The sequence below is a fragment of the Camarhynchus parvulus genome, chromosome 20, assembly GCF_901933205.1.
Source record: "Camarhynchus parvulus chromosome 20, STF_HiC, whole genome shotgun sequence".
Lineage (NCBI taxonomy): Eukaryota > Metazoa > Chordata > Aves > Passeriformes > Thraupidae > Camarhynchus > Camarhynchus parvulus.
This window is the reverse complement of record NC_044590.1, coordinates 7042780-7068382: the sequence shown is the minus strand read 5'-3', so window position 1 is coordinate 7068382 and position 25603 is coordinate 7042780. Positions and strand designations below refer to the sequence as shown.

Here is a 25603-nt window from a genome sequence, read left to right as displayed (position 1 = left end):
GAGCCCCTTTGGGTATTGGGGCTACTCTGGGGGTGTCCACCTCTGGTCAGGGGGCTGCAGAAGGGTGTAGGGCTGGTTTGGGTGCCCTCCCCCCCCCTTTTCGCTGTGGGCGGGCTGGTGCCTGTGCGCGACCGTTGTGGCGGCGGCGCTTGTTGGGGTTGGCAGGGACCCAAGGACACGGGTGCACAGGGCCTCACGCTGCCCCGAGCACGCCGGGGAAGCACGAGTGGAAAGCCCCGTGTACTCCACTTACTTTCCAAGGAGCTCCAGGAGGAGAGCAGGGAGCTTGCGAGCAACCCCGGAGCTTGCGAGGGCTGAGGGAACAGCAGAGGGAGCGGCGCACGGAATCCAGCAGCCCGGCGGGGTGGTGGGTGGTGGAACCCTGGGCATGGGGGATGCACGCCTGGGAGCAGGCAATGCACCCCTGGGCATGGGGGATGCAAGGATGTAGATGAGGCACCCCTGGGAGCAATCAGTGCTCCCCTGGGAGTGGGCGATGCACGCCTGGGTGAAGGAAATGCCCCCCTGGATGTGGCAGTGCACCCCTGAGCACGGACGAGGGGCACATGCAATGCCCCCCTTGATGGGGGCGATGCACCCCCGGCACCTGCGGCTCGGGCAGAGCATCAGTGAGGGGCGCTCGGCTCTCTCCGCCCCCGCTCTCTCCCCAGGGTGCCCCTCGCCGGGACCGGGGCGCCCTCCCCGCCGGCGCCATTGGCCCCGGTGCGGTTTGAAGCAGGCGTGCGGCGCGGATTGGCCGGGGCATTGTCGGGGAGGCTCGGCGGCGGGGAGGCGTGGTGACCGCCTTCAAATAGGCAGCCCGGAGCCGGGGGCGCAGCGAGTGCGGTACCGCACAGCCGGGGCTGCCTTTGTCTGCCGTGGGGCCGGGGCGCGGGCAGGGGCAGCATCGCCGCCGCTCTCACTCCGGCCCCGCTCTCACTCCGGCCCCTTTCCGCAGCCGACGGCACCTGAGCCCCTCGCTGCCCGTGGCGGCCGCTCAGCCGTGTCCCGGTGCCGGCACGGAGGATGCCCGTCGAGGCGCTGCAAGCCGGTGACACCATGAAGGGGGTGACGGTGACGGCGCCTTTCACCTCGGCCATGCCCGTCCGTATCCTCCGCAAAGGGCCCGCGTATTTCCGCCGGCACGCCGAGCCGGGGGCCGGGAAGCCCAGCGCGGTGGAGAGGCTGGAGGCCGACAAGGCCAAGTACGTGAAGAGCCAGAAGGTCGTCAGCACCAAGCAGGAGCCGGTGAAGCCACTGCTGCTCAAGCAGCCCCTGTTCACCCCCGGGGTGCGCCGGGCCGTGCTCACCCCCAGCCGCAGGGCACCCCCGGGGCCACGCCGCGCCGATGCTGCCAGCCCGAAGACCTCCCTTGACCTGGAGATCCTCAACAACCTCATCAACCTCTGTGACAGCCCCTTTCCTAAGGCGGAGAGCCCGCTGGGCAGGGAGTGCAGGTGGCGGGCGGAAGCTCCAGCAGTGGACGGGGCTGTGAAGCCACCGGAGAGCCCGGCCACCCCCAAGCCCCCCGGCAACGTGGCCGTGCGGAGGGTGGACGTCCGTCCCTGTGGAGCTCCGCGGAGCCCAGTGACACCGCTGCCTGCATCCCCCATCCCAGGTGGGCTGCCTGTGACCCCGTCGCGGAGCTCACCCGCCCGCCCGGAGAGCGCCCGCCGGCAGCCGCTGCTGCACCGCTCCAAGTCGGACCTGAGCGATCGCCTCTCGCGGGCCACCGCCGATCTGGAGCGCTTCTTCAACTACTGCGGCCTTGACCCCGAGGAGATGCAGGACATGGGAGCCGAGCGCTTCGCCCGCGCCAGCTCTGACATCGTGTCCCTCAAGTTCCACAGCGTGAGCACGGCCAGCTCGGAGGGCGGCCGCTCGCCGCCCAGCGCCGCCACGCCGGAGGGGCGGCCGGCGGAGCGAGTGCCCTACGGCATCTCCATCATCGAGCGCAACGCCCGCGTCATCAAGTGGCTCTACGGGCTGCGCCAGGCCAGGGAGCCCCAGCAGGTCTCCGATGTGTAGCAGTGCCATGGTGGGCACCGGGGATGGGTCGCTCATAAGTGGGCAGTGCTGGATGGGGACAAAGTGCTGGCTGTGCCCTGGGAGGAGCAGGAACCTCTCGGTGGTGACAGGGCCCTGCTGTGCCACAGCATCACTGGCCTGATGTGGCCAGGGATCCATGGTCAGACCCCTGTGCCAGCACTGGAGAGCCAGGTCCCTGCAAGCCCATGGGAAGGCAGAGGACACGTGTCCCTGGGTGTGTGGCTGGTCCTCAACACCCACAGGGCCTCAAGTGTGGCTGCCCTGCCTGTACTGCTGGCAGCTCCTGCCTGTCCTGCTCCTCACCAGCATCCCAAGGTGGGGTGCAAGGGGCTGGGTCCCCCTGCACGGAGCAGGGACACTGCACCCGTGAAGGAGCTGCCCCTTGCAGCCTCCATGGAAGGGGTCCCACTGCCTGGGGTGGTGGCCACATCCTGGTGGTCCCATCTTATTGCTGAAGAAAAGCCTGGTGCTTTGAGGGGTGAGGGGGAAACCTGACACCCCACTTCAAGCTGCCCAGGGCTGTGTGTCTGTGTGTCTGCGAGTGCCTGTGTTCCCCTTCCCGGCTGCCAGTGGGCAAGAAGCCCCCACCATGCTGGGCCTGGTATTTATGAAGACAACAGTTCCTCTTTTCTACTCTTTTCCTTATGTTTGATCTGTAAATAATAATAATTATTATAATGCAGCCAGTTTTATTAAACGCCTGTGTTTTGGAGGCTGTGTGTTGTCTCTTGGGGCGGTGGAGGTTGGGACGGGACAGGGACTCTTGGGGTGCCTGTAGCTCTGCAGGGCTGTGGGTGCTGAGGGGATGGGTGCTGGAAGGGAGTCACAGGTTCCACGCTGCAGCGTGCCAGCGCGGGGCCCGGCGGGCACGGCAGGGCGGCGGTTGGGCCTGGCAGGTCCCGGCAGAGCCCCAGCTGCTGGGATTCCCCTCCGTGCCACACACCCTCCCCTGCCTCCTTCCCTCCCTGCTGCAAAGCTTGGCCAGGTCCCGACTCTCCAAGAACTGGAGATGGGGGTGGCAATAGCGGAGAGCTCCCAGGTGGGCTGGGATGAAAGCGGGCGCAGGGAGCGCTTTGAAGATGAAAAGCGCCTGTGGTTCTCCCAGGGCAGCCTCACATGGCACCACAGCTCTCCTGGCAACTGTGCCCTGCAGTCACCGTGCTCCTGATGTCCCGTGCAGCCGGGTGTCTGCTGGGGAAGGTGACATCAAAGCCACCAAAGCACCTGCACCCAGGGATTCCACCTGGAGCTGGGCCTGCTCCCTTCAGTGGCAGCCGCCAGCAGCTGCAGGCCGGGGCAGCACCATGGGCCCCTTGACTAGGGCTTCCATCCAGAGCTTGGGGTCCCCAGAAAAGCTGTCATAAAGAAGAATTTACCACCCCAGCTTGATTTCCGCACTGTTGTGTGTCCACACAGACCCCCTGCTTAGGGTGCAGGATCCATGTGACTCCTGCTGGGTTATTGTCAGGTCCAGCTGCTGGGAATGTGGAGGGCAGGATGTGGTGTCAGGACGTGGTGACAGGACACGAGGATGGCATCTGGCTGTGAGTCAGGCTGATGAATGGCTCTGGGGAGGACACGCACACCCAGGGGATCCTTAATGATGGCACATGGAGCACTGGGTGCCTCCCCAGGGAAAACACCCCGGAAACCGGAGGGTGACAGGGACCCTGGGCAATTGCCTGGGGACAGGCTTTGCCCTTGGGGAAATCTCTGAGGGAACCAGATCCTTGCTGGTGGCTGGGACCGGCTGTGCTGCCGGATTCCTCAGCGTGGTGTGTCCCAGGGCTTGGTCTAAATTTGTTGCTATTGCTAAGGAGAAGCAGGGGGGCCACCAGTCCCCAGCCAGGCAAGGACTGAGCTGCCACATGTCCCTCAGGTGCTGCCAGTCCTTGCTGTGGCTCTGGTGTCCCTTCATGACTGGGACCTGACACGGCCATCCAAAGCCCTGTGTGCTCACGTGTGCACGATCCCGTGCGTGCAGGATGTCTGTGTGTCCATGTGCACACGTGTTTGTGAGCAGTTTTTTGATGTGCACACACAGATGCACACACAGCAGCTTTGTTCCTGAACCAGGAGTCTCCATCTGACCCCCACCCATGGGACTGCCAGCATGAAACCCTGGCACAGACACGTTCAGACACACGTGTCCCCCCCAGAATGCCCCCCGTTGCATGTCCCCACTGGGGACAGCAGGACAGCCCCACTCTCCCTATCGCTTTCCCTGGCAGCTGCTTCCCGGTGGCTCGGGTTTCATGGGGAGCACAGCTGAGGCCATCAGTTATTTGCAGGGAGGAGGGACAGCCGGGGAAACGTCCATCACCCTCACCCTGTGCGCTGAGATTCCCCATGGGTGCCCCACGAGCAGGCAGGAGGTGCAGGCAGGCAGCCAGGACAGAAGGAAAACCGGCAGCACCGCCCCCCGTGTTTTCCATTTTTTAATTATTCCCCACTGATGAGCATCTTCTGGAAGCGCCAACAACGTCATGTGCTTTAATCAGCGTTAATTAGCGGGTGCCTCGGGACAGTGATGAGGGCAGGCAGCAGGAGCTCCCCTGCTGCTGCGTGCACAGCCGGTGCCGGTGCCAGCACCCACCACCTCCCACCCCTCTAACCCACAGCCCCCTCCCCAGCCACGACCCCCCAGCCCATTCCTGCCAATCCTGGGGCCCTGCCAGCCCCTGCCACAGCAGTGTCTGCTCCCAGCAAGGGCCTTCCAGGACTGGGCCACTGGCCAGCCCAGGTCCCCATGGAGGTCCCCAAGGAGACCCCCTGCTCTTCCTATCCTCTCTAGAGCTGGAGAAACCCAGCTCCATCCTGTGAGGAGCAGTGCCTGTCCTGCCATACATGGGGACAGTGGCTCGGGCCATGCCTGCGGCCCTCTGCATGGCTCTGTCTGGACAAAAGGGAAGGAGGGACCACCAGCCCCCATGCTTATCAGGATTCCTGTCCCATCCAGCTCCTCTAATCCTGCAGGAAAGTGGGATGGTGGAGGATTTACAATATCCAAAACCGGTGAAAAGGCAAAGCCCCCATCATGTCTGGGGTCCCTCTGAATGCACATGGTCCCATGGGTTCTCAGAGCCCATTCACTGGGGAGGGTCTTGGAGCCCCGTCCCCAAGACAAAACCCTGAAGCCCAGCAGAAATTCATGGAGAGAAGCTGAGGTGAGATCAGGAGGTTTCCACATACTGGAGCCCACTTTGGCAGGTCTGGCTTTGTCCCACTCCTGCAGCTCCTGCAGCTCCAGCTCCAGCTCCTTCACCCCTGCCCGTGGTCCCTCCAGCATGGCCGTGGTGACACTGCAGACTTCTGAAAGATGGGATAAACAAGAGTAAAAAATAAACTCATGGCAAAGGTTCCCTGCAGCAGCTGGGACATCTCAGCCCCAACCATCCCTTGTCCCAGACTTGTCTGTCAGTGCTGGCACTGCCGTGGGCACGTCAGAAGCCGGAGGGTCGGATCATCATGCGGGTGCCCTTCAGGGAGTAGCTGGGCCCCTGGAAGTGGTGCCAGCGGATGCCGTTGAGCTTGCGGATGTTGTTCCGGGCCGGGTAGTAGATGCCATTGAGGTTGGAGAGGCCACAGGCATCAAACCACCATCCTGTGGGAAGGGACAAGGGCAGGGAGGTGGCATCGCAGGCTGGCACCCACGGGTGCTGCGTGGGGGTGTCCCCCTGCTCCACTCACCTCCCGAGAGCATCTGGGCACACTTGCACAGACAGTTGTCGTTGTCGGCGTCACGGGTGCTGAAGTGGGTGCCCTGCAGTGCCAGCCCACTCTGCTGCCCAGCCGTGCCACTGTAGTCCTGCAGCGACAGCCTGTGCCCACAGGACACAGCCACTGTCACTGTCGGCTGCCAGGGGGTCACAGAGCCCCAGCACTGCTCAGGGGCTGCCACGAGCTGGACACAGCACAGAGGGATGTGGGCAGAGATCCTGCAGTGCCAGCCTGGCCTCCTGTCCTTGGCCCCCAAGAGTGGGGGATGTGGGATGCTGGGGCAGAGAGGAACCCCAAGTCTCCTCCAGTCTTCTTGCTGGGGGTCAGCTCCGTGCATGCATGGGATGGATGGTGCAGGGCATGTCTGGGGTCTGCTTCCACCTCCAGCCCAGCAGTGAAGGACCCACCTGCTTTCCACCCTCCTGCCCATGGCCAGGAGCACATGGTCATGGCAAGCTGAGCATTAGGAGCACAGCATCCCTTCGTGGACATGGACAACCTGGGGATGCCCAAGACCCCTGGGAATGCCTGGTGGCCACAGCTGTGTTACCTCCCCTGTCCAAACAAAGAGCCTCAGTGCAAGTGCCCAAGTTGGTTCCACTGGGATGGCAAATCCATGATGCACTACCTTGATGCAATTTTCTACATTAAAAATCTACTTCTCAGAAGCCCAAGGAAAGATGAAAGTGTCACAGCAATGTGCCTGGCACCTGGCACCATAACTACACCAGGACAACCCAGTGAAGCCCCAGGTGATCCTGCACCTCCCACACCCAGCCCTTCCCCTGGGCACTGCTGCCTGCAGGGTTTGGGGACAGTCAGAGATGGGGAGTGCTGGGTGGCTGATCCCACAGGGCTTGGGGACAGTCAGAGATGGGGAGTGCTGGTGGCCGTTCCCGCAGTGCTTCTCCCCTACCTGTAGAACTGCCGCTCGCTCCCCAGCTGGAATTTCCCGTAGTGGGCATACACCTGGCCGCCCTCCCAGTCCTGCAGCTCCACCCGCAGGGCGTAGGGCACCCGGCTCGTCAGCAGGTGCACGGCCTCATTCCCCAGCCAGTACTCCCCCGACGCGTCCCCAAAGCCCTGTGGAGCAGCAGGGCGGGGGAGTTCAGGGTGCCTGGGGTGCCCCCAGGGTGTCCCCCCTCCCTGGCCAGGCACACACCTGCCTGTACTCCCTCCAGCTCCTCTGGAAGCTGAGGCTGCCGTTGGCACGAAGCTGGATGATGGTCCAGCCCCCCCGATCTGTGTCCATGTCACAGAATGCCTGCAAGGGAGAGAGGGACAGCTGGGGATGGCTTGGAGCAGGCAGCCAGGTGCATCCCTGCCAGGCTGGGCAGCTCAGCGTGGGTGCTCTATGGGTGCTAGAGCTGCCTGAGGGGCTGACGAGGGGGTGCTGTGCCCAGTGCCTGGCTGAGGGATCTCTCCTTCCTCCATGGCCATGGGCAGGAGCTGGGGTCTGGTGCTTATAGGTCAGGATGCCTAAAATCAGTTTTATGTCCCCATTTGGAAGGCTGTGCCAGCCCTGCTTTCATCCTGTGGGTGCTGCCCTCACCCCTGTGCAGCCCCCAAGGCTGGATAGGGTGGGGAAACTGTCCTGGGATGTGCCAAGCAACAGAGGGATTGGTGTGGAGCTGGTGTGCTGGGCGGGCAACACTCCAGGGTGAGGCAGGGAAGCCCTCTCTGGGCTGTGCTCACCTTTTTGGGCTCGCTGAGGTTGGCGATGTGCAGGGTGTAGATGCCACTGGCATGGATGCCTGCCCGGCGCACCTCGGCACAGTCCTGGAATTGCTGCTCCTGCCCAGGTGATGAGGCTGTGACAGAGGGGACAGCGAGAAAGCAGAAACCACGGTGACCCTGCAGCCCTGCCACGTTTTGCTGCTCTTCCCTCTCCCTTTGTGCTCACTGATTATTTTTTTATCTTCATGTCATCTCCTGAGGGCTGAGCAAGGCAGCCATGCCAGCCTAACCCCTGGGGGTTTGCCATGGCTGGGAATGGCATCAGGCTATGGACCCAGCCCCTGGGGCTCCAAGCTGCTCCTGGGTTGCAATGAGTGGATAATTTTCTAGTGGAAGGTGTTCCTGCCCATGGCAGGGTGTTGGAATGAGATGAGCTTTAAGATCCCTTCCAAACCCAAACCACTCTACGATTGAATGATTCTGTGATTTTTGAGGTGGTCACTCAAGCTGAGCAGACCACAGGGGGCACCCTGGCACGCTGCTGGGAGCACACGGAGCTTTCCCACTGCCCCCGCTCTGCCCGCACCCCCCGCTCACCTCTGCCCTGGGACACGAGGCGCACCAGGCTCTGCACAGACTGGAGGAGCTGGAGCTGCTGGCGCTGGAGCAGGCTGGTGTTGGCACTGGCAGCCAGCAGCGTCTTTTCCATCTCCTCGATGGTGCCGCTCTGCCGGCTCAGCAGCCGCTGCAGCTTCTCCTGCTCTGAGTGGGCCCCCGCCAGCTCCGCCTGCTGCTTCGTTTCCATCTCCAGCACCCGCACCTCCAGGATGCTGGGAGTGGGATGCAGCGGTGATGGAGTGGCAGAGCGGTCCCAGCCTGTCTGCAGGGACCCATTGCTGTCCCCATCCCCGGCTGCACCCCCTGAATTGCACCCTCACTTCTGGGATGTGCCCAGCCAGGGGAACCCAAAGCCCAGCGGCTGTGCTGGGGCTGTGCAACCCCCCAGGGACCACAGCCAGCACGTGGAGGGGTTCAAGCCCCCTCAGAGTGCAGTGTGAGGTGGGAGAGACCAGCCTCCCTGTGGGGTCCAAGGGCTGTGGGGGTCCCTGAGCCACCCCAGCCCCTACTTGTTTCTGTTCTGCAGCTTGTGGATCTCATTGGTCTGCAGCAGCAGCTGCTTCTCCAGCTTGGTGGTGGACAGGGAATTCTCCTGGAGCTGCATCTCGATGCGCCACGTCTGATTCAGCACCTGCCTCGGGAGCAGAGGGGACTCTTGGCACCAGCACCAGGGCCACACCACACCCGAGGTGTCACCGGGCCGGCCGGTCTCGGGCACACAGCCCTGGTACCTCCACCAGTGGTGCATTAAACCCTGGGTCACCTCAGGGCATCGCTTTTATCTGCAGACAAACCGTGCCACCCACCAGGTCTTGGGGTGGCGGGGATGTGGGCACACACGTGCTGTACCTCTCAGGGTGGTGGGACATGGGGACACACGTGTCGTACCTGTGCCTCCACGTCGGTGAGCTTGCGGCTCTGCTCGGCGCTGCGGTTCAGGAGGGAGCTGCCCATCTCCAGCATGGCCGCCGTCTGGTTCTGCACCGCCGCCTGCTGCAGCTCCGCCACGTCCGGCTTCACGCTGCTCTGGATGTAGCTCTCCAGCTGTGCAGGGAAGGGAGGGTGCAGGACGTCATTTGGGCACCTCTTTGGGTTCTGTCTCAGCGTCCCAGCTGAGCCTGGCACCGCTGGGCACAGCCCTGTGTCTCCACAAGGCTTGACCCACCCCGGGGCCCTTGGAATCTTATCAGAGGACAGAGCGAGCTGAGCTGCTGCAGGGGAGGCTCCTCAGGCACCGGCTGCCAAGATTCCTGGGCTGTGGTACCAGCTGGAGCCTGGCATGGGCTTCTGTGTGCCCAGGTGTGCTGGCGAGCTGGGGCTGATGACCAGCCAGGGTTGCCTGTGCCAAGCAGCCAGGCAGGGAGTGGCTGGCACTGCCATCAGCATCAGCTGCCAGCCCCCAGCCACCGGGGATACGGAGGGTGAGGGGACACGGTTAGCCAGGGAGGGTGGGTGTCCGGCACCCCGTGCTGCTCCACCACGTGGGAGTGCTCGGGGCTGGGAAGAAGCTGGCTGCGAGCACAGCTCGGACACAGCTGAGATGACGCTTCCGCTTTCCCAGCCCGCGGGGGAGCCGCCTTTCCCAAAGGCTTTGCTATTTCTGGCAGCCCCGCCATGAGGTTCCCATTCCGCCCCTCCCCAGGGCGATGGCCTCGCTGGGGGCACGGTCCCTCGGCGGGGCCGCAGGCAGCGGAAGGGGCCATGGGGATGTTCTGCCGCCCACGCTGGGAAAGCAGCCCCTGAGAGCCGGGGGGACGGGGGCTGCCCAGCTCCCTGCATCCCGCAGATGCTGCTTCCCTGCCTGCCCAGATCCTGCTCCCTGCCTGAGCTCCCCACGGTGCAGGCAGAGCCCCACATCCCCCTGCATCTTGTGGGGTTGCGGAGCAGAATCAGCAGAGCTGGGATACTGCTCTCTGGGCAGAGTGGAAAGCAGGCAGGGGTGCTGTGATGTTGTGCACCGTGGTGGGAATGCAATGCTGCTGGGATGCTTGGCACGGTGGCAGGCAGGCAGCAGTGCTGGGATGTTTGGCACCATGGAATACCAGGCAGGCAGCAGTTCTGGGATGTTTGGCACCATGGAATACCAGGCAGGCAGGCAGCAGTGTTGGGATACTCAGCGTGGGAGTGGGGCCGGCAGTGGGCCAGGGCACAGGGCTCTGCACTTGTTTGGCATGACGAAATCTCACTGTTCCCTCCTCCTCCTCCGCACCAGGCAGTGGCAAAACCATCACCCCACGGTGAGCATCCGTGTGGGGCAGGAGGGTGTCAGGGCAGGAAGGTCCCAGGGCTGACCATCCCCAGCACTGCCTGCACCCGTTTCCCTGGGGATTTTCCCTCGCAGGAACGTGCTCTCAGGGAGGAAGCAGGGAAAGGTCGGAAAGCCGCGTCTGGAAAACATTTCCCCGAGCTGAGGGATTGCTGGAGAGTTTCCCTTTAACCACGTCGTTAATCTTGTTGCTTCACAGGGCTTGGGGAGGCCTTTTCTCCCTCTCGATCTTCCTCTCAATCTTGCCTTTTTTTTTTTTTTTTTTTTTAAATAAACATATCTGTGAGCTGAGGGCAGAACATACCCAGAGAAAAGGTCAAGCTGGCACGGGGAAGGCTGAGAGCCCTGGAGATGGAGCCCTGGATCCTGGCCCCAGCAGCTCCCTGGGAGCTGGGGTGGGGCACAGTGTCCCCAGGCATGTCTGGCATGGGGAACACAAGTGGGGCAGGCTCTGAGCCAAGGACAGGGAATCTGGGAACCCCCCTCCTTCATCTCATGGGTGCTGCTGTGAGCTGGGCTCTCCTGGCCTCAGAGACTCATTTCTGCACCATAAGGGCAGAACTGCTGTGGGAAAAGCTGTGGTGCTGTTTTGGTCACCCCAAAACATCCCTGTGGAGCAGGAGGAAACTCAGCCACTCTCTGTCCCCATGCTGGGATCCCATTGCCCACAGCTGGATCATCCTGTGCTGCACAGCCACATCCCTCCCCTATGCCCCAGTTCCTATCCTGCCCTGGCATTTCTAAACATTTCACAAGCACCAGCTCAGGAATCCTTGAGTCACAGGTGGGTGGAAAACCCTTCACCCGCTCCCCACACTGCTGCACACATCCCAGGGTGAGCAGCATCAGCCCCTCAGGCACCTCAGAACTGCCAAAATGCCACTGCCTCGCTGGAGACCCCATCCCAGCCCGAGTGCCCCCCTAGACCCAGCGGCACCATCAAGTGTTTGTGTTTGAACTAAAATTAATTCCTCCTGAGACAGAAGTGGCCGATGTGTCCTTGTGTGCTGGGTCCTGGCCATGTCCCCACCAAGGGGTGCTGAGTGGGGAGGGTGGGCCAGCCCCCAGTGCCATGGATGGGGGTCCTGGGGGATGCCAGTGCTGGAGATACCTGAGGGGACCTGGGGAACCTGTTGGGTACCAGGAGATCTCCCAAATTCTCAGCACCCTGCAGGGCTCCCCATGCCAGGGCAGAGCAGACAGGGATGCAACGTTGGTTACGAGCTGTCCCTGAACCCAATGCCTCTTTTGAGCCCTCGTTTGTTTGTTCAGGACTGGAGTCTGACCAAAACAAGCGTTCTTGGGCAGCTCTGCTGAAATTTGGGAAGCTAAGGAACAACAGCAAAAAACAGAGCTGCAAGCTGCCTCTAAAAGGAGAGAGCCATGCTGCAGGATGGGCTGGGATGGGATGGGATGGGATGGGATGGGGTGGGATTGTTGGGATGAGATGGGATGGGGTGGGATTGTTGGGATGGGATGGATGGATAGAACATGATGGGGAAGGAATGGGGTACTGGCTGCCCAGTGCTCCACTGCCTTGTGCTCCTTGGGGCTGTGGTGAGGGGCATTGCTGCCCACAGCTGCCCAGATGTGCAGTCCCACTTTGCCTGTGGCTGTCTGCTCTGGACAGGGTCACGTGCTCCTGTGGTGGGACCCTGGTCCCCTGCCTTGCTTGGCCATACAAAGGCTGCCCTCATCCCGAGAGGGCAAAGACACCAGAGCACAGGGACACCAAGGTAGAGAACTGAAGGCACAGGGACCCCAGGACTTGTGTGCACCCAGCAGACCCAGCAGGTTCCACAGTGACAGAGATTTGGTGCCACCAGCCAGGTTGTCACTGGCCCTGCTGACCCCTCTGCAACACTCTGGGCTGGCTTCCAGCAGAGCCACGGTTCAGCGTTTTCCCAGCTCTTGAGGAATTTGTTCTCTAGGATGGCTGAGGGGACAAGGGAGAACGTCCTGCACGTCCCTGCTGCCTGCACTGTCCCCCACAGCCAGGGTGGCTTCCCAAGCAGTGTGGTTGGCACAGGCCATCCCCGGGACCCCCACTCAGTGTGTTGGCCCCATCCTGATCCCTGAGGGCTGCAGGGGGACATCACCCCGGAAATGGGAGTGCAGAGGCACACAGGTCCCACTGCAGCCTGGTGGGACACCACAGGACAGACATGTGGCTCTGCTGGGTCAGTGACAGCTGGGGACAAGCCACTTCCCCTCTTGTCAGTGCAGGTACCCAGTGTTCCTGGCGCTGGCCGTGGGGCTCAGGGCCCCCAGGGACGTGTCCCTTGGGATGAGCTATTCCTGGGTCTGACGCAGGCAGCCACACTCAGCTGGTGGGGGCTCCAGGAAGGAAATGCTGCTTCCTGCCTCAGGAATTGGGGACGGGGCAAGCCAGTGGGGGCTGGGGGTGGCACCCCACTGCTCCCACCGTGGAGCCATGGGTCCCACACACAGTCTCACCAAGTGCTGGGAGCTTCTGCAAAGCCTGTAGGAGGGAAAACGATGAAGCTGGAGAGATTTTGGTGGCCCCTGCCTTTGGGACCCTCTCCCTACCACTGGCCAAACCCCTTCCCAGTCTGCTTGCCCTGAGCTTGGAATGCTGATCCCTGAGGCATGCTTGGCACAGCTAACCCAGCCGGGACCATGAGGAATCCTATGGCAAGGATGGACAGGGAATACAGCCTCAATGGAGAGTGCTCTGGGCGAGTGATCTGCAGCACCCAGGAGCTGCAGCACCCGCAGAACCCTCAGCACACATCCCCTCCATGCAGGCAGCGCTCGATGCCAGCTGCACACGGGCACAGAAAAGCTGACCTGGATGCTCAGGTGGGCACAGGCCCCAGTGCCCACAGCTGTGCCACAGGGATGCTGCATGAGCGGGCGCTGCACACAGATCCCTGCCCACACCGCCCCTCTGCTTGTCCCCCCACACCCCACATCCTACACCGTACCTTCAGCAGCCACTGGGTGCTGTTCTCCAGGATCCTCTCCAGGTGCCGCAGGCGCTGGGCAGCCCCGGCGGTGCCGGCGGGCGAGTCCCGCTGGAGCAGCACGTTGGCGGGCCCGGGGGCAGGGCCGGGGCCGGCGGGGCAGGGCAGGGGCTCGGCCTCGGGCAGCACGAAGGTGTAGCTGCAGTGGCCGTGCTGCACGCGGTGGTAGCGCCGGCGGCCGCCGCCCTCCGGAGCCCGGCGCTGGGCTCCGGCAGCGCACAGAGCCGTCGTGGCACAGGTCAGGGCCACCAGGCCGAGGCTGAGCGCCCGCATGGCCCTCGTGGGGGTCCCCCCGAGGCCGGGGTGACACGGCCGGGGATGCTCCGGCGGCTCGCTCCGTGCCCGGTGGGTCAGTGGGCGCTCGCCGCCGCGTCCGACAGCGGCGATTTCGGCATTTCCTCCCTCTGAGCCGGCGCTGGCCGCCCCGGCCTTTTATCGCCAGCCCTCGCAGGGGGAGAGGGGAGGAAAAAAAAAATAAAAACAAAGGAAAAAATCTGTTTAAAAACAATACTTCTATCTTTTTTCTTTCCTCTGGGTCCACTGCGGGGAGATCAAGTTTCACACGTGATCTATAAATGTCTCTCTCTCTCTCTCTCTCTCTCACACACACACACTCACGGTCGCACACGCAGCCCCGTCCCTCCCCCGGGCGTTCTCTGCACAGCTCATCGCACGTCCCGGGGCAGCGCCACGGCAGCACCGAGCCCTCCCAGCCCCGGCCCTGCACCCCGCGAGTCCCCCCGATCACCACACCCAGGCACCCCCATCCCAGGCTCCCTCCCCGAGCCCCGGCTATTTATAATGCCAGCGGCAGCCAGGCCTGCATTTCGCTGCTCTGGCCATGGGATGAGCCCGTGGGGACCAGGAGGAGGGAGGGCTGTCCCAGGCAGGGCTTGGCAGGACACAGCCAGACTGTGCATGGAGCTCGGCGTGCCCAGATCCCAGGCTGGCTCTGTCGGGGGCTGAGGACTCCGAGCAGAACTGGGGGTCACCACGTCTGGCAGCCCAGGGACTGGGATGGGATCCAGACTGTGTCCCCAGGAGGAAACAATCCCGGTGGTGGGAACAGGCTGCCAAGGGGATGTCCAAGCATCTTAGCAGAGGGGGATTTTCTCCAACACTCAGAAAAAACCCCTGGTGGTTCCCAATCCTGTGGAATGGCAGTCCCAGTGTCACACTTGCCGCTTTGCCCCACCGCCTCCTCAGGCAATGAGCGATGCTCATTAAAAACTTGAAATCAAATCCTTCCCCAGTATCCCAGTGCTGTGGGGGCGGGGCAGGGTGTCCCCCCGCAGGGACCCGAGCTGCAGAGCTGTGGAATACGGGATTGCACCGTGGCCATGGCCAGCATCCCAAACCCCCTGCGGCAGCAACTCGTGGAAACGGGGAAAACAGGGACGCAGGAGCGATGCCGGGGGTTTAATCCATTTATTTGTGATGAAGCGATGGGAGGCGATGCTCCGGCAGCTTTGTGCGGCTCTGGGGCTGGCTCGGTGCTGACACCCAGCGCTCCCGTCCTGAAGGGTCTGTGCAGCCCCCGCAGCCCCGCGGCCAGCCCCGGCCTCCCCCCGCTCCCGCTCCGGGAGGGGACGGGGAGTTCGCACCCCGGCAATCCCCAGCGGCAGAGCTGCCTGCGGCTGGACAGCGATTGAAGCACACACACGGTACATATCCCGATAGAGCCCTCTGTGCCTGGGGCACACACGGTGTGGCAGGGAGGGGCACGCCTGGGCTCAGCACCCCACGGTCACACCCTGGTGATGGCTGGGAGGGGTTTGGGGACGCAGAATGCAGCAGCATCCCCTGCCTGGGCTTGCACTTGCACTGTGCCTGTCCCTGTCCTAGACTGAACACAGACACGGTCACCCCAAATTCCTGTGCCCACATCCAGCTGGGAGAGAAGCTCTTTGAGCCTCTCTGTGAGCCTGAGGATGGCAGGATTTGGCCCGTGAGGGTGCTGAGTGCTGGACTGGCATGATCCCAAAAAGGGTTGTCAGTCTGGAGGTCCAGCTGCCCTCCGAGCCCCAGGAGAGCAGGATTTGGCCCTTGGTTGTGCCAGTGGGGATGCTGAGGACCGGGCTGGGCTGCTGTGAGCAATGGCACCGTCCCCAGTAGGACCCCAGCCCCAGGAGTCCTGCTGCTTCCCATGCCTGTGGCCGAGGATGGGGGACACTATCCAGCACCTGGAGCAGCTCAGTAGTGCACTGTGCCCCCCAGCACTCCCATAAAATCAGGACCCTGTGGAGCCAGGGCATCTCCCAGCCCTGGGGAACACTATCCAGCCAGGCATCAGCTGCATTAGCAGGGTCCAACCCCAGTCTAACCCCATCCCACCCGTCTGGAGGAACGGATGGAGCAGGCTAGGGGAGAGGGAAGACCAGAGGAATAAAGGAGCCACCCCCTCCCCAAGCCCTAGGGCTTTGCTTTGGACATTGCAAATTAGATTTTCTGAAAAGGAAATGTTTTACAGGCCATAAATTGTCTCAAAAGAAAAGGGGGATGGGGGAGCAGAGAAAATTGTGCAATTTTTTTCTTTTTCTTTTTTTTTTTCCCCTGTGGATGGAAAACCAGGGGTGATGTGGCTGGAGCACCGTGGCAGGAGGTGGCTGGGAGCTCCTGCCATGGTGCCCCAGCTCCCGTGCTGGTGCCCGCTAGGTGCCCGTGTGCCTCTCTGTCTTCGGCTTCTTCTGTCGCTTTTTGCCTTTATTTTTGGGTTCGGTTTTCTCTGCAACAGAAAAAGGAGAAGAAAAGGAGCGCTCGCTTGTTGGCCAGGCAACATGATCTGACCTGAGCCCCATCCATGGGATGCTGATCCCATATCCTCCCTCAAGGTGTTAGTGCTGGGCCCAGGTTCTGATTTTGGGGAGCCCAGAGCCCCCTCCCAGGCATGAAGCAGCAGTGTGGGGCTGTGGGGCGTCTGGGTGTGCTGATGGCATGGGCACAGGGACACTGGCATGTTGTCCCCACATCTCCCATGGCTGGACTCTCAGTCCTGGTACCCCAAAAGCCCTAGGAATGGGGTGGGGCAGCTCAACCCAAGTGGAAGCTGTCTGGAGAAAGCCCAGCTCCTCCCTGAGCAAGGACTGTGGGTGCTGGAGGGGGGCAGTGGCACCCCAAAGCATGGCACAGCCATGCTCAGCTCTGCCCTGATGTGGGAACCTGCCCTCCACCATGGGACTCAGTCACCCCTGGGGGGACTTGGGCATGCTGGGGAGCAAGGTGGCTTTGGAGGGCATCCTTGCAGAGCTGCTAATTCTCCCTCCCTGTGGATGGTCCCCATCCCAGTGGCACAACCAGCTGGAGCCTGGCTGCATCCCAGGTCAAACCACTGCCAGCTTTCCAGGGTCAGGCTGTTGGGACCCAAACCTTTGCTCACCCCGAGAAGCTGCCGCACACCCTCCAGCTGGCTGAGGTGTTAGTGCTGAGACACCAAAGAAACCGAGATTCAGGATAAACCCTGCTGTGCCATGGGCTCCACTGGGAGGGGCAGTCCATGCTACGGATCAGAATGGTTGCCCCAAAAACTGGGCAGCTTTGTGGGTCCTTGCCCCCCTGTGCCCACTCCAGTTCAGTGTTGCGAGGGGCACAAGGGACCATGACTGTCCCTGGTGCTGAGTGTGCCAGCACTGTTGTCCCCAGTCCCTTCTGAGGGCTCCAGTTCTTGTCCTGGCTGGCTCTGAAACCCTGTTTCTCGGCTCTGATCTCCAGACAGCTGCCACCCACAAAGGAGAGGGCACGGCACGCATGCCAAGCGTCTGGAGAGCAGGACAGACACCCAAGGCAGATTTACAGCAGCGCGAGGGGTTTGTGCCACGGCCAAGCGCGGCGGCTTTTCCCTCCCAGCCGCCTGGATGGCTCAGAAGTGGTGGCACAAATCTCTCATCACACGGTCGGGTTCAGCCGCCTGCCCTGGCTCGCCTGGGCTGGGGGTGCCTCAGATACATCAAGTGAACTCCTCATCCTCCTCCAGCATCTGGATCCCATAACCCAGCACTTGGCCGGGCGGGCAGGAGCCTGGGAGCGAGGGCAGAGACACGCTCTGCCGTGGCAGGGACTGCAAACAGCCTGCACAGGAGTGGGGGACATGGAGGGGCTGGTCCCTCCTGAGGGGGTTGCTTGGGGGTCACTCATGGGATTCCTCCTGCTGGGCAGGGGACAGGCCTGTCTCTGAAGCTGATCCCAGACAGCAGCCTCAAGAGCAGAGTCCTGCCAGTTCCTGAGCCCACCACTGTAGCCCCACGGCTTCCAGCTTGCAGGAGCACAGGCAGAGGCAGAAGGCCAAGCACTTTTCTGGGGTGCCAGTGCCCTGCCAGTAACTTCACAAGACGAGGTGTCCCTGAAACAGAGGCACAGCAGTTCCTGCCAGTGGGACCTGCTGTGTGCCAGGCAGGACAGGGCACGGGCACAGTGCTCCAGGCCACAGCGCTTCGGAGCAGCCTGTCCTCCCACACTAAATTTCTTGCATCAAACTGTCACCAGCTCTGTGGGTCTGGAGCTGCCACACACCAGCAGGGAGGAGAACATCCTCAAAATCGAAGCCACCTGGCACCCCAAAGACGTGAGCTGAGACCTGGGTGGGGAAGGGAATCAGCTCCTCTGCACTGTCAGCAGGAAAATATTACTTATGATTGATGCTGCTGGGATGAAACCTCTCTCCTGGCTCCGTGGCCCTCACCCAGCATGCACGTCCTCTGCTGCTGCCCCCCTTCTTCGTCCTTTTCCTCTCCCCCCCCCAGTGCTGTCCTCCCTGATCCCCGCCACGCTGGCGGGGCCGGCCAGCTCATCCCAGGGCTCAGCGATCCCGCAGCTCCGAACCGCAACCCTGGCTGGCTCAGATCTGCTGCCAGGCACTTCACTTCGGTATCTCATGCATCCCCCTTTCTGCCAGTTATTAAGTGGAGATTTATTAGGGCAGCTTCAGTCCAGGCGCCTGCATCCAAAAATGACATCAGCCCCGTCCTGGTTCCCACCGCCAGCCCTGCACCCGTGCACGCACTGCCCGGACAGACCCTGCAGCGGGTCTGCTGTGGGAAAGGTGGGGGGATCCCTGAGCCAGGGAGCCCCAGCCTGGGAATGAGGTGGGGGGAAGTGCAGGAGCATGACTGAACATCTGGCCAGATGAGCCATGGAGGGGCACTCTGCCCTGGGGTGTCTCCCAAAACTTTGGTCACCAGAAATCCCCTGGGTGATGCCCTCCTGCTCCACGAGCGTTCCAGCTTTTAGGGAGCTCAGAGGTTTTTGCAGGAACCTCCCCTGTGTGTCTCAACCCTCCTTACCCACAGCTGCAGTACAGAAAGCCTCCCTTCACGTCGTGGCAGGATGGGAGCTGGAGCTCGGCAGCCTCATCCCAACACGGCGGTTCGTGCCAGTGCCCAGCCCAGCCCAGTCCAGCATGGAAGGGGACACTGGCTCGTCCCAGGCAGTCCCGGGGACTGCCAGGTGGGAGCAGCCAGCCCTAGGGCTGCTCAGCACATGTGCCTGAGATGACGGCTTTACCCAGAGTTTCAAAATGCTTGGGAGATGACAGCATGGTTCGCCGGCCACTGCCAGACCCCTGCTGCCACCGTCCTCCCGCAGCGCCTCTCGGGCTCACTTTGGAGGGACGCGGAGCTGTCTCCAGCCCCGGCGGCGCGGCGCTCACCTCCCGGGCAGTGCTTCTTCATGCGGCACCTCCTGGTCTCCAGCAGCGCGGGGCAGGCAGTCCCTTCCTCCCGGGCAGCCTCGGGCACTTCCCGCACCCGCGTCTCCACTCCCCACTTGCAGCCGCAGGTGCGGCTCTCGTGGGTGCAGGCGCTCCACTCGCTCCACGGGCCCGGCTCGCACGTCTCTGCGGGGACAGGCACAGCAGGGATTGATTGGTGACCCCTCGGAGCCCGGCACGTCCCCGGGGACGGCGGGCACGGGTGCCGCTTACCTTGGCACTCGCGGGTGCCGGGCTGTGCCGCGGTGCCGGGGGGACACTGCCGGAAGCACTGGCCCTTGTACAGGTAAAACTTGTCCTTGCACTTCATGCAGAAGTCTCTGCTGAAGCAGCTCTCGCAGCTGGGCGACCTGCACTCTGCCGGGAGGGACGGCCGGTCAGCGGGACCGCCCGGGGCACCCTCGGCACCCACCGGGGACCCAAAACCTGCGGGGCGCGGGCTGCGGCTCTGGGCAAGGGAAAGGGGAACGAACCCCCCAACCCGGCCGCCCCTGGATCCAGCGGCACCAGGAATGCTGTGGGAAATGAAGCCACTGCCCTTCCCGCAGCACTGGGACCCGCAGGGTGCCGAGGGGAGCAGGGGGCACTAGCGGGAGCAGGGGGACCCGGCTGGATCGGGACGTACTTGTGCATCTGTTGACCTCCAGACCCCGCACACCAAAGTAGCCCGGGGGACAGGTGTGGACGCACATCCCGTACTGGCGGATGCCGTCCCTCCAGATCAGCAGGAAGAGCCGGTGGTGGCAGGTGATGCAGCCGTTGTCCTCAGAGCACAGGACGCAGCCCGTGCAGTTTTCCAGCAGGCCAGCACTCGCTGCGGGGACAAATGGAGGAGGGGGGCTGTGATACAGGTGCTGAGGGGGGCCCCAGCCCCGTGGCCTCTCTCTAACACACCAGGAGGACAGCACTGTCCTGTCTCCCTGCAAATGCCAACCCACCTCTCTCTGCTCCTCAAATCCCCACCTCTGATCAGGCTGCAGCCAAGGGACACATGGAGCCATCGCTCCCAGCTGGGTCAGCACTGATGGCCTCCAGCACTCCAAGATCCAGACTGAGGGTTTGCCCCGTGCCCAGCACTGCCCATGGGTGACAGTCTGAGCCACACCCCGAACCAGCCTTGCCCATCCCGTGGGAAGTGGAACAACCACTGGGCAGCGGGTAGAAATATGATCTGACCTGGATTAATCAGTTGATGCCTCTTAAGTGTCAGAGGACAAAGGGCATTCTGGATGCACTCAAGAGGAGCTGAGAAAAGAATCTGTCTGTTTGCTCAAGAGGCTCTGCTGCCTCCCTGGCTGCCTGTGCTGTACTCCCTGGCCGTGGGAGGGTGACTGACCACAGGGTGGGTGACCTCTGTTCCCAGGGACAAGGACAGAGTGCCAACATCCACCAGGCCTCAGAGACACCGCCAACTGCTCCTGCCCTCTGAGCCCACAGAAAAGCCACAAAAGGGAGCACTGAACTCCTGCATGCAGGCATCCAACACCTTCACCATGCCCCTTTGCTGAGGCTGTTTGCTTGGCTCTGGCACCACAGCCTGAGTATCAGTGACCATGCCAGAAGCCCAGGTACAGCATGCTTAGGATCTGGGCTCTATAGAAACACAGAATCACAGAATGGTTTGGGTTGGAAGAGACCTTCAAGATCATCTTAAGCCCCCTGCCATGGGCAGGGACACCTTCCACTAGACAAGGTTGCTACAAGCCCGAGCCACCTGCCGGGTGCTGCCCAGCACAGACATAGACTCAGCCCTGGGAGCAATGCCTGGCACTGGTCCCTCTGACCCCAGAAGCTGCCCCAGAAGGGTCCCATGGCTGTGGGGCTGGGGCAGAGGCGCTGGGAAGCCGGGGGGATGCTGGCAGAGGATTCTGTCAGACGATGATGATGGCAATGCCTCACAGTCCTGTGTGCTGGTCCCTGGCACGAGCCAGTCCAGGGTGCTGTGGTGCCATGCAGTTGTCCCCAAGCTGGCTCATGCCAGTCCCTTCTCTGGGGCGCACTGTCTGGATGGCAGCACTGCCAGGAGCCCTCATTAGAGCTGCATCTGCTGGGAGCACTAACGAAGCACCTTGGATCCATTAAGTTGTTATGGTCTCCGTTACATATTTACCAAATGCTGACAACATTTGTGTTCCTGGCTGCAGCTGGAGTGGCTTCCCTGGAGACCTGTGGATTTACGAGCCTCTTTCTCTTCCCTAATTCTTTTTGATATTTAGGGGTTTTTTTTGCTGCTCTCCTTCCACCTCCAGCCAGGGCAAAGAAGGTGGGGAGGCCTGGATGGGCTCCAGGGTCTCCTTCCTCTCCCTGGTTTTGAAAATAATCCCATGATATGGAGCTGGGAGAAGTGGGGAGTCCTCCTCCACTCCACAGTGCTGCTGGCATGGCACACACTTCTCTGCCACCAAGAGTGACCCTGGGAGCCAGCACAGAGAACAGCAGAATGTGACTCACTCCAAAACCATGGGCCTGGGGATTAGGAACAAGAGGGGCTCATCTCCTCCTGTCAGTGGTGATGGCAGAGGGCAGGGCTGAGCTGGGATGGGCACTGGGCATGGGGCACAGTGGGTACCTGAGTTTGCTGGACATGGGTGTGACATCCCCCGTCTCTACCCACCCTGTGCTCAGTCCTGCTGGGAACCATGAGTCCCTGGGGCACTGGACTGCCCAGACCAGAGCTCCCAGTGGCAGTAGGGAGGCTGTGAGGTGCTGCAGCATCTTTCGTTGCTCCTGGACCCTGTGCTGGCTTTTCTGTGCAGGTTATGCCAGGGTATGTAACATGTCTGGGGTGTGAAGCCACAGCCAGACCCCCAGGCTGCCAAGACCTGAGGCCTTTGGAGCATTGTGCTACCCAGCATCAAGCTGTGGCAGCTGGAGCCCCTCTTGGTGCTTGGCTGTTTCCCATCAGGGGTGTTTTGGCCACCAGCCTGGCCACCCACATCATCACCCACACCTACTGCCTCCGCATGCCTTTAACATGGAACAACTTCAAGGGAAGCTCTCTGGGCTCCAGCCCTGAGAGCCCAGGTGCTGGCAGGTCCTGCCCCTAGCCTGGCACATGTTGGCCCCAAAACCAAGGCATTCCTGGCACAGAGCTGAGAACCAGCCCTGGACCCACTGCACACAGCCAGGTGGCACTGCCTGGCACTGCCTGTGCCCAGTGCCCAACGGAGGGGGCATATGCCTTGCACAGCCCCAGCACACCCTGCCCTTGCCCAGGCACCGAGCAGGGGCTCAGCTGGTGCCTCTTCCTGGGGAAAGGATGGGGCAGGGGACAGGCAGTGCCTGCCGTGGCTCTGAGCATCCCTCCAGCAGGTTTTACTCCTAAGGCACTTAGTGTGCTATGCAGAGAAAGGAAATATCAGAAAATCAGCCCATTTTCTGCTATCCCCACTGTGTCTGGCTCTGCTGGGGTTTGCAGAGCTGGTCCCAGTGCCAGCCAGTGTCCCTTGTCCCCAGAGGCAGGGCTGGCACCGGGCTATGGGGCTGCACTCTGCATCTTCCTGCACTGCCAAGCCAGCCCCGTGCCACACACGGGGGGGGAACACAGACGGTCCCCAAAGGGCTCACGGCGAGGGGTTGGGGGTAGGCGGGTGGCGGGCACCTCCAGCCCTGGTTCACAGCTCCTTCCTGGCAGGACAGGCAGCCTGGTGTCCCAAAGCCACCCCGCAGGAGCCGAGCGGGACGAGCCCGTTGCGCACACCGTACCTTGCTTCTTCCACCGGTTCTGCGTGAGCATTTCCATGGAGCTGATGAATAACAGCAACATGAATATTATCCACTGCATCTGGGCAGGAGTGGTGTCGGACAGGGGAGGAATCAAATCATCCAAGCGGCTGGCGGGCTCGGCTCCTGCCAGAGCCGGTGAGGGCTGGTGGGAGGGCGACGAGCGGCTCCGGGCTCACACCATCCCAACCCGAGCTTCGGACACACAGCCACACTCCAGGGCAGCTTCAGCCGGCGACAGTGGGGCAGGCTGGGGCTGTCAGGCCCGGGGAGTGCTCATGGTGACGGGGAAGTGCTGGCTGCTCCAGGGAGCTCTGCCTTTATAGTCAGTGTCAGCCCCCTCTCCTCACCCTCCCTTTCAAAATAATAATAATCCTACAAAAAAAAGTAAAAAATCCCCCAGCAGCAACAAAGCGACTGGCAAACGCCCTGGCTGGATCCCCCCGGAGCACTCCAGCCACCACCTCGGCTGGGAACCGTCCCGCCGTCCCGCCGCGGTCCGACTGTCCCGCTGCCATCCCAGCGCCGGGGTCACAGCGAAGCCCCCTGCGATTTTGGGAGGGTGGAGCCAGGAGGGTGACGCTGCCTGCGCCGGCCCCCCCAGCTCAGCCCCCCGGCTCAGCCCCCCGGCTCAGCCCCCAGCTCAGCCCCACCAGCTCAGCCCCCCGGCTCAGCCCCCCAGCTCAGCCCCCCAGCTCAGCCCCACCAGCTCAGCCCCCCGGCTCAGCCCCCCGGCTCAGCCCCCCCAGCTCAGCCCCCCGGCTCAGCCCCCCGGCTCAGCCCCCCGGCTCAGCCCCCCCAGCTCAGCCCCCCGCTCCGAGCCCCCGCAGGGCTGGGGGGGGCAGGGACAGCCCCCGGGCAGGGCTGAGCCCCCCGGTCGCCGGGAGCCGTGGTGGGTCTCCGGCAGCTCCGGCGGCGGCTGCGGGTCTGCCTCGGCTGTCCCCAGGATTGCAGCTGACTCTGATTTTCCGAGCGCTTCTTAACTCACCTCCCTCCGAGCTGCGGGAGCGAAGCTGAGCCGAGCCGAGCTGTGCCAAGCTGTTCCAAGCCAAGACGGGCTCGCTGCGCTGTTCTGGGCTCCCATGCGGCTGTCCATACCCCTTGTTGCACGCTGTGCTCCCCAAAACCCACCCTAGGGGCTGTGCTTGAAGTGGGGTGCAGGACAGGAGGGGCACACCTCACTCGACAGGTACCCAGGTGACCTACAGGCACAGGTGCCCATCGTGGGAGCCCCACGTGCTCATCCCATTGTCCCAGCCCTGTGCCAGGAGCCGTACCCTGGAACAGCCTGGTGACCTCCCAGCCAGAGCTCCAAGGCCACTGGCCACCAGTGACAGCCGCAGTGACAGCACATTCACTCCTGTCATCACCAGGTGCAAACCAGCACATGGTGCCCCTCTCCTCCCTCCGGAGGGGGCACAGAGAGACTTTCTGGGCACACAGGACCCCCCTGAGCACCCTGGGGCAGATCATCATCCACCTGCTCATCCCACACACCAGAGAACTGCAGGGCTCCTTTCCACCGGGGATGCTCTGGGTCTGCATTGCCTGGGATGGGGGTGCTGAGAACCAGCAAACTCATTGCACCAGAGGGGACCACCCACGGGGCTGCAGAGGACGTGTCCATCTGTGTCCTGCGGTGTCCAGCCATGCCTGGGACAGTACATTGGGGTTAATCTTCTCTCTACCCTCGAATTTCTCCCTCTTGTTTCCCTTCTCTCCCCCAGCCCCCCTGAACCTGTCTGCCCACCACTCCCATCCAGCACTGCTGCATTTCATTCCTGAAGGGTTAATGATCAGACAACAAAGGAGCCATTTCAGACCCTTTTGGCCTCATTGTAGGAAACCAGGAGTAATAACCGAGGAAACCAGGAGTAATAATGGTTGGGATCACATCAGGTGTTTTTTTTTTCTAATTATGAAATAAATTGAAAAATTACACATAAAATGCATAAATTGCAGCATCTGGCTCAGATGAAATTTCCATAAACAACCAAACCTGCAGCATGGCATCACCATCAGGAATTTGCAAGGGCTGGGGCCCATGTGGACATGGGGATGGTGCTGCCATCCCAGCACAGAAGAATAGGGACATGGCAATGTCATTGGGGATATCTGAGTGTCTCCAAACCCTGGCTGCAGGCAGCTGCATCCGTGGGGATGGCAGTGACTGGGATGTGACGTGGATGCCACAGGGCAAGGAGCTTCCACAACTCCTGTTGGGTGCCAGCACTGCTGCCCTGGAGCCCATAGGGAATTTCCTTGTCCAGACCTGGGAGGCAAACACTGGGCAAGGGCCAGGGAAGCACCTCATTCCCGGTCACGCTCTCTGGCTGCTGGCACGGGTGAGCGGATGTGGCACAAGCTGTGCCAGGGTGACCCGTCACAGGAGGACGCACTAATTAGACAGCTCTCGTTAGTGCTGGATCCTGGGGGCACCACGTGGCCATTGCTCAGCCCATCCCCAGCTGTCTGGGATCACGGGGGATTTGCCAAGGGTGGCAGTCCCCATGCCCCTGCTGCTGAGTGCCAGGTATCCCTGAAACAGCAGAGAAACCCACACATTTCCTTTAATTTGTCTGTTTATGACAAATCCTGCTGTCGGCGGGAAGAGAGGTGGTGCCTGCTCTTTAACTGGGCACCTGGCAGCCCTCTGGGTTGTGCAGGGAGGGGTTTGGGGGGCTGCGGGGAGGGGCAAGCCCAGCTGATGATGCCAGGGCAGCACCCGCGGTGACTCAGGGATGATGCCAGGGAGAAGCGAGGCTGAGCCGCGGGCGCCGCCGGCAGCTCCCGGCTCCTCACGCAGCCCCGCTCCACGCCAGCACAGAGGGAATGAAATGTTCCTCCTCCGTCTTCCAAAGC

The 25603-nt window shown here is 62.2% G+C and overlaps 3 protein-coding genes across 5 annotated transcripts; 1 reads left to right on the top strand and 2 right to left on the bottom strand.

Annotated features, from left to right (window-relative positions):
• The first annotated feature begins 666 nt into the window (after nt 1-666).
• FAM110A (family with sequence similarity 110 member A) lies at nt 667-2749 on the top strand. The gene has a single exon (XM_030963268.1). It carries the CDS (start codon nt 1027-1029, stop codon nt 2026-2028), a length of 1002 nt encoding a protein of 333 aa, XP_030819128.1. The 5' UTR covers nt 667-1026; the 3' UTR covers nt 2029-2749.
• Nucleotides 2750-4471: 1722 nt separating this feature from the next.
• ANGPT4 (angiopoietin 4) lies at nt 4472-13874 on the bottom strand. Of its 3 annotated transcripts, none has more exons than XM_030963224.1 (10): nt 13279-13874; nt 8953-9108; nt 8574-8695; nt 8044-8276; nt 7465-7580; nt 6932-7033; nt 6686-6852; nt 5740-5870; nt 5448-5653; nt 4472-5361 (listed from the first exon to the last, which is right to left on the bottom strand). In XM_030963224.1, the coding sequence occupies exons 1-9, from the start codon at nt 13588-13590 to the stop codon at nt 5493-5495; spliced, it is 1500 nt and encodes a 499-aa protein (XP_030819084.1). In that variant the 5' UTR covers nt 13591-13874; the 3' UTR covers nt 4472-5361; nt 5448-5492. The 3 variants fall into 3 exon arrangements, with proteins under 3 accessions (XP_030819084.1, XP_030819085.1, XP_030819083.1); XM_030963225.1 differs by having other exon boundaries at nt 5460-5653; XM_030963223.1 differs by having other exon boundaries at nt 4472-5653.
• Nucleotides 13875-15956: 2082 nt separating this feature from the next.
• Nucleotides 15957-22802, bottom strand: RSPO4 (R-spondin 4). The gene is made up of 5 exons (XM_030963423.1): nt 22724-22802; nt 19644-19832; nt 19232-19375; nt 18959-19144; nt 15957-16042 (listed from the first exon to the last, which is right to left on the bottom strand). Exons 1-5 carry the CDS (start codon nt 22800-22802, stop codon nt 15969-15971), a joined length of 672 nt encoding a protein of 223 aa, XP_030819283.1. The 3' UTR covers nt 15957-15968.
• Nucleotides 22803-25603: the final 2801 nt, after the last annotated feature.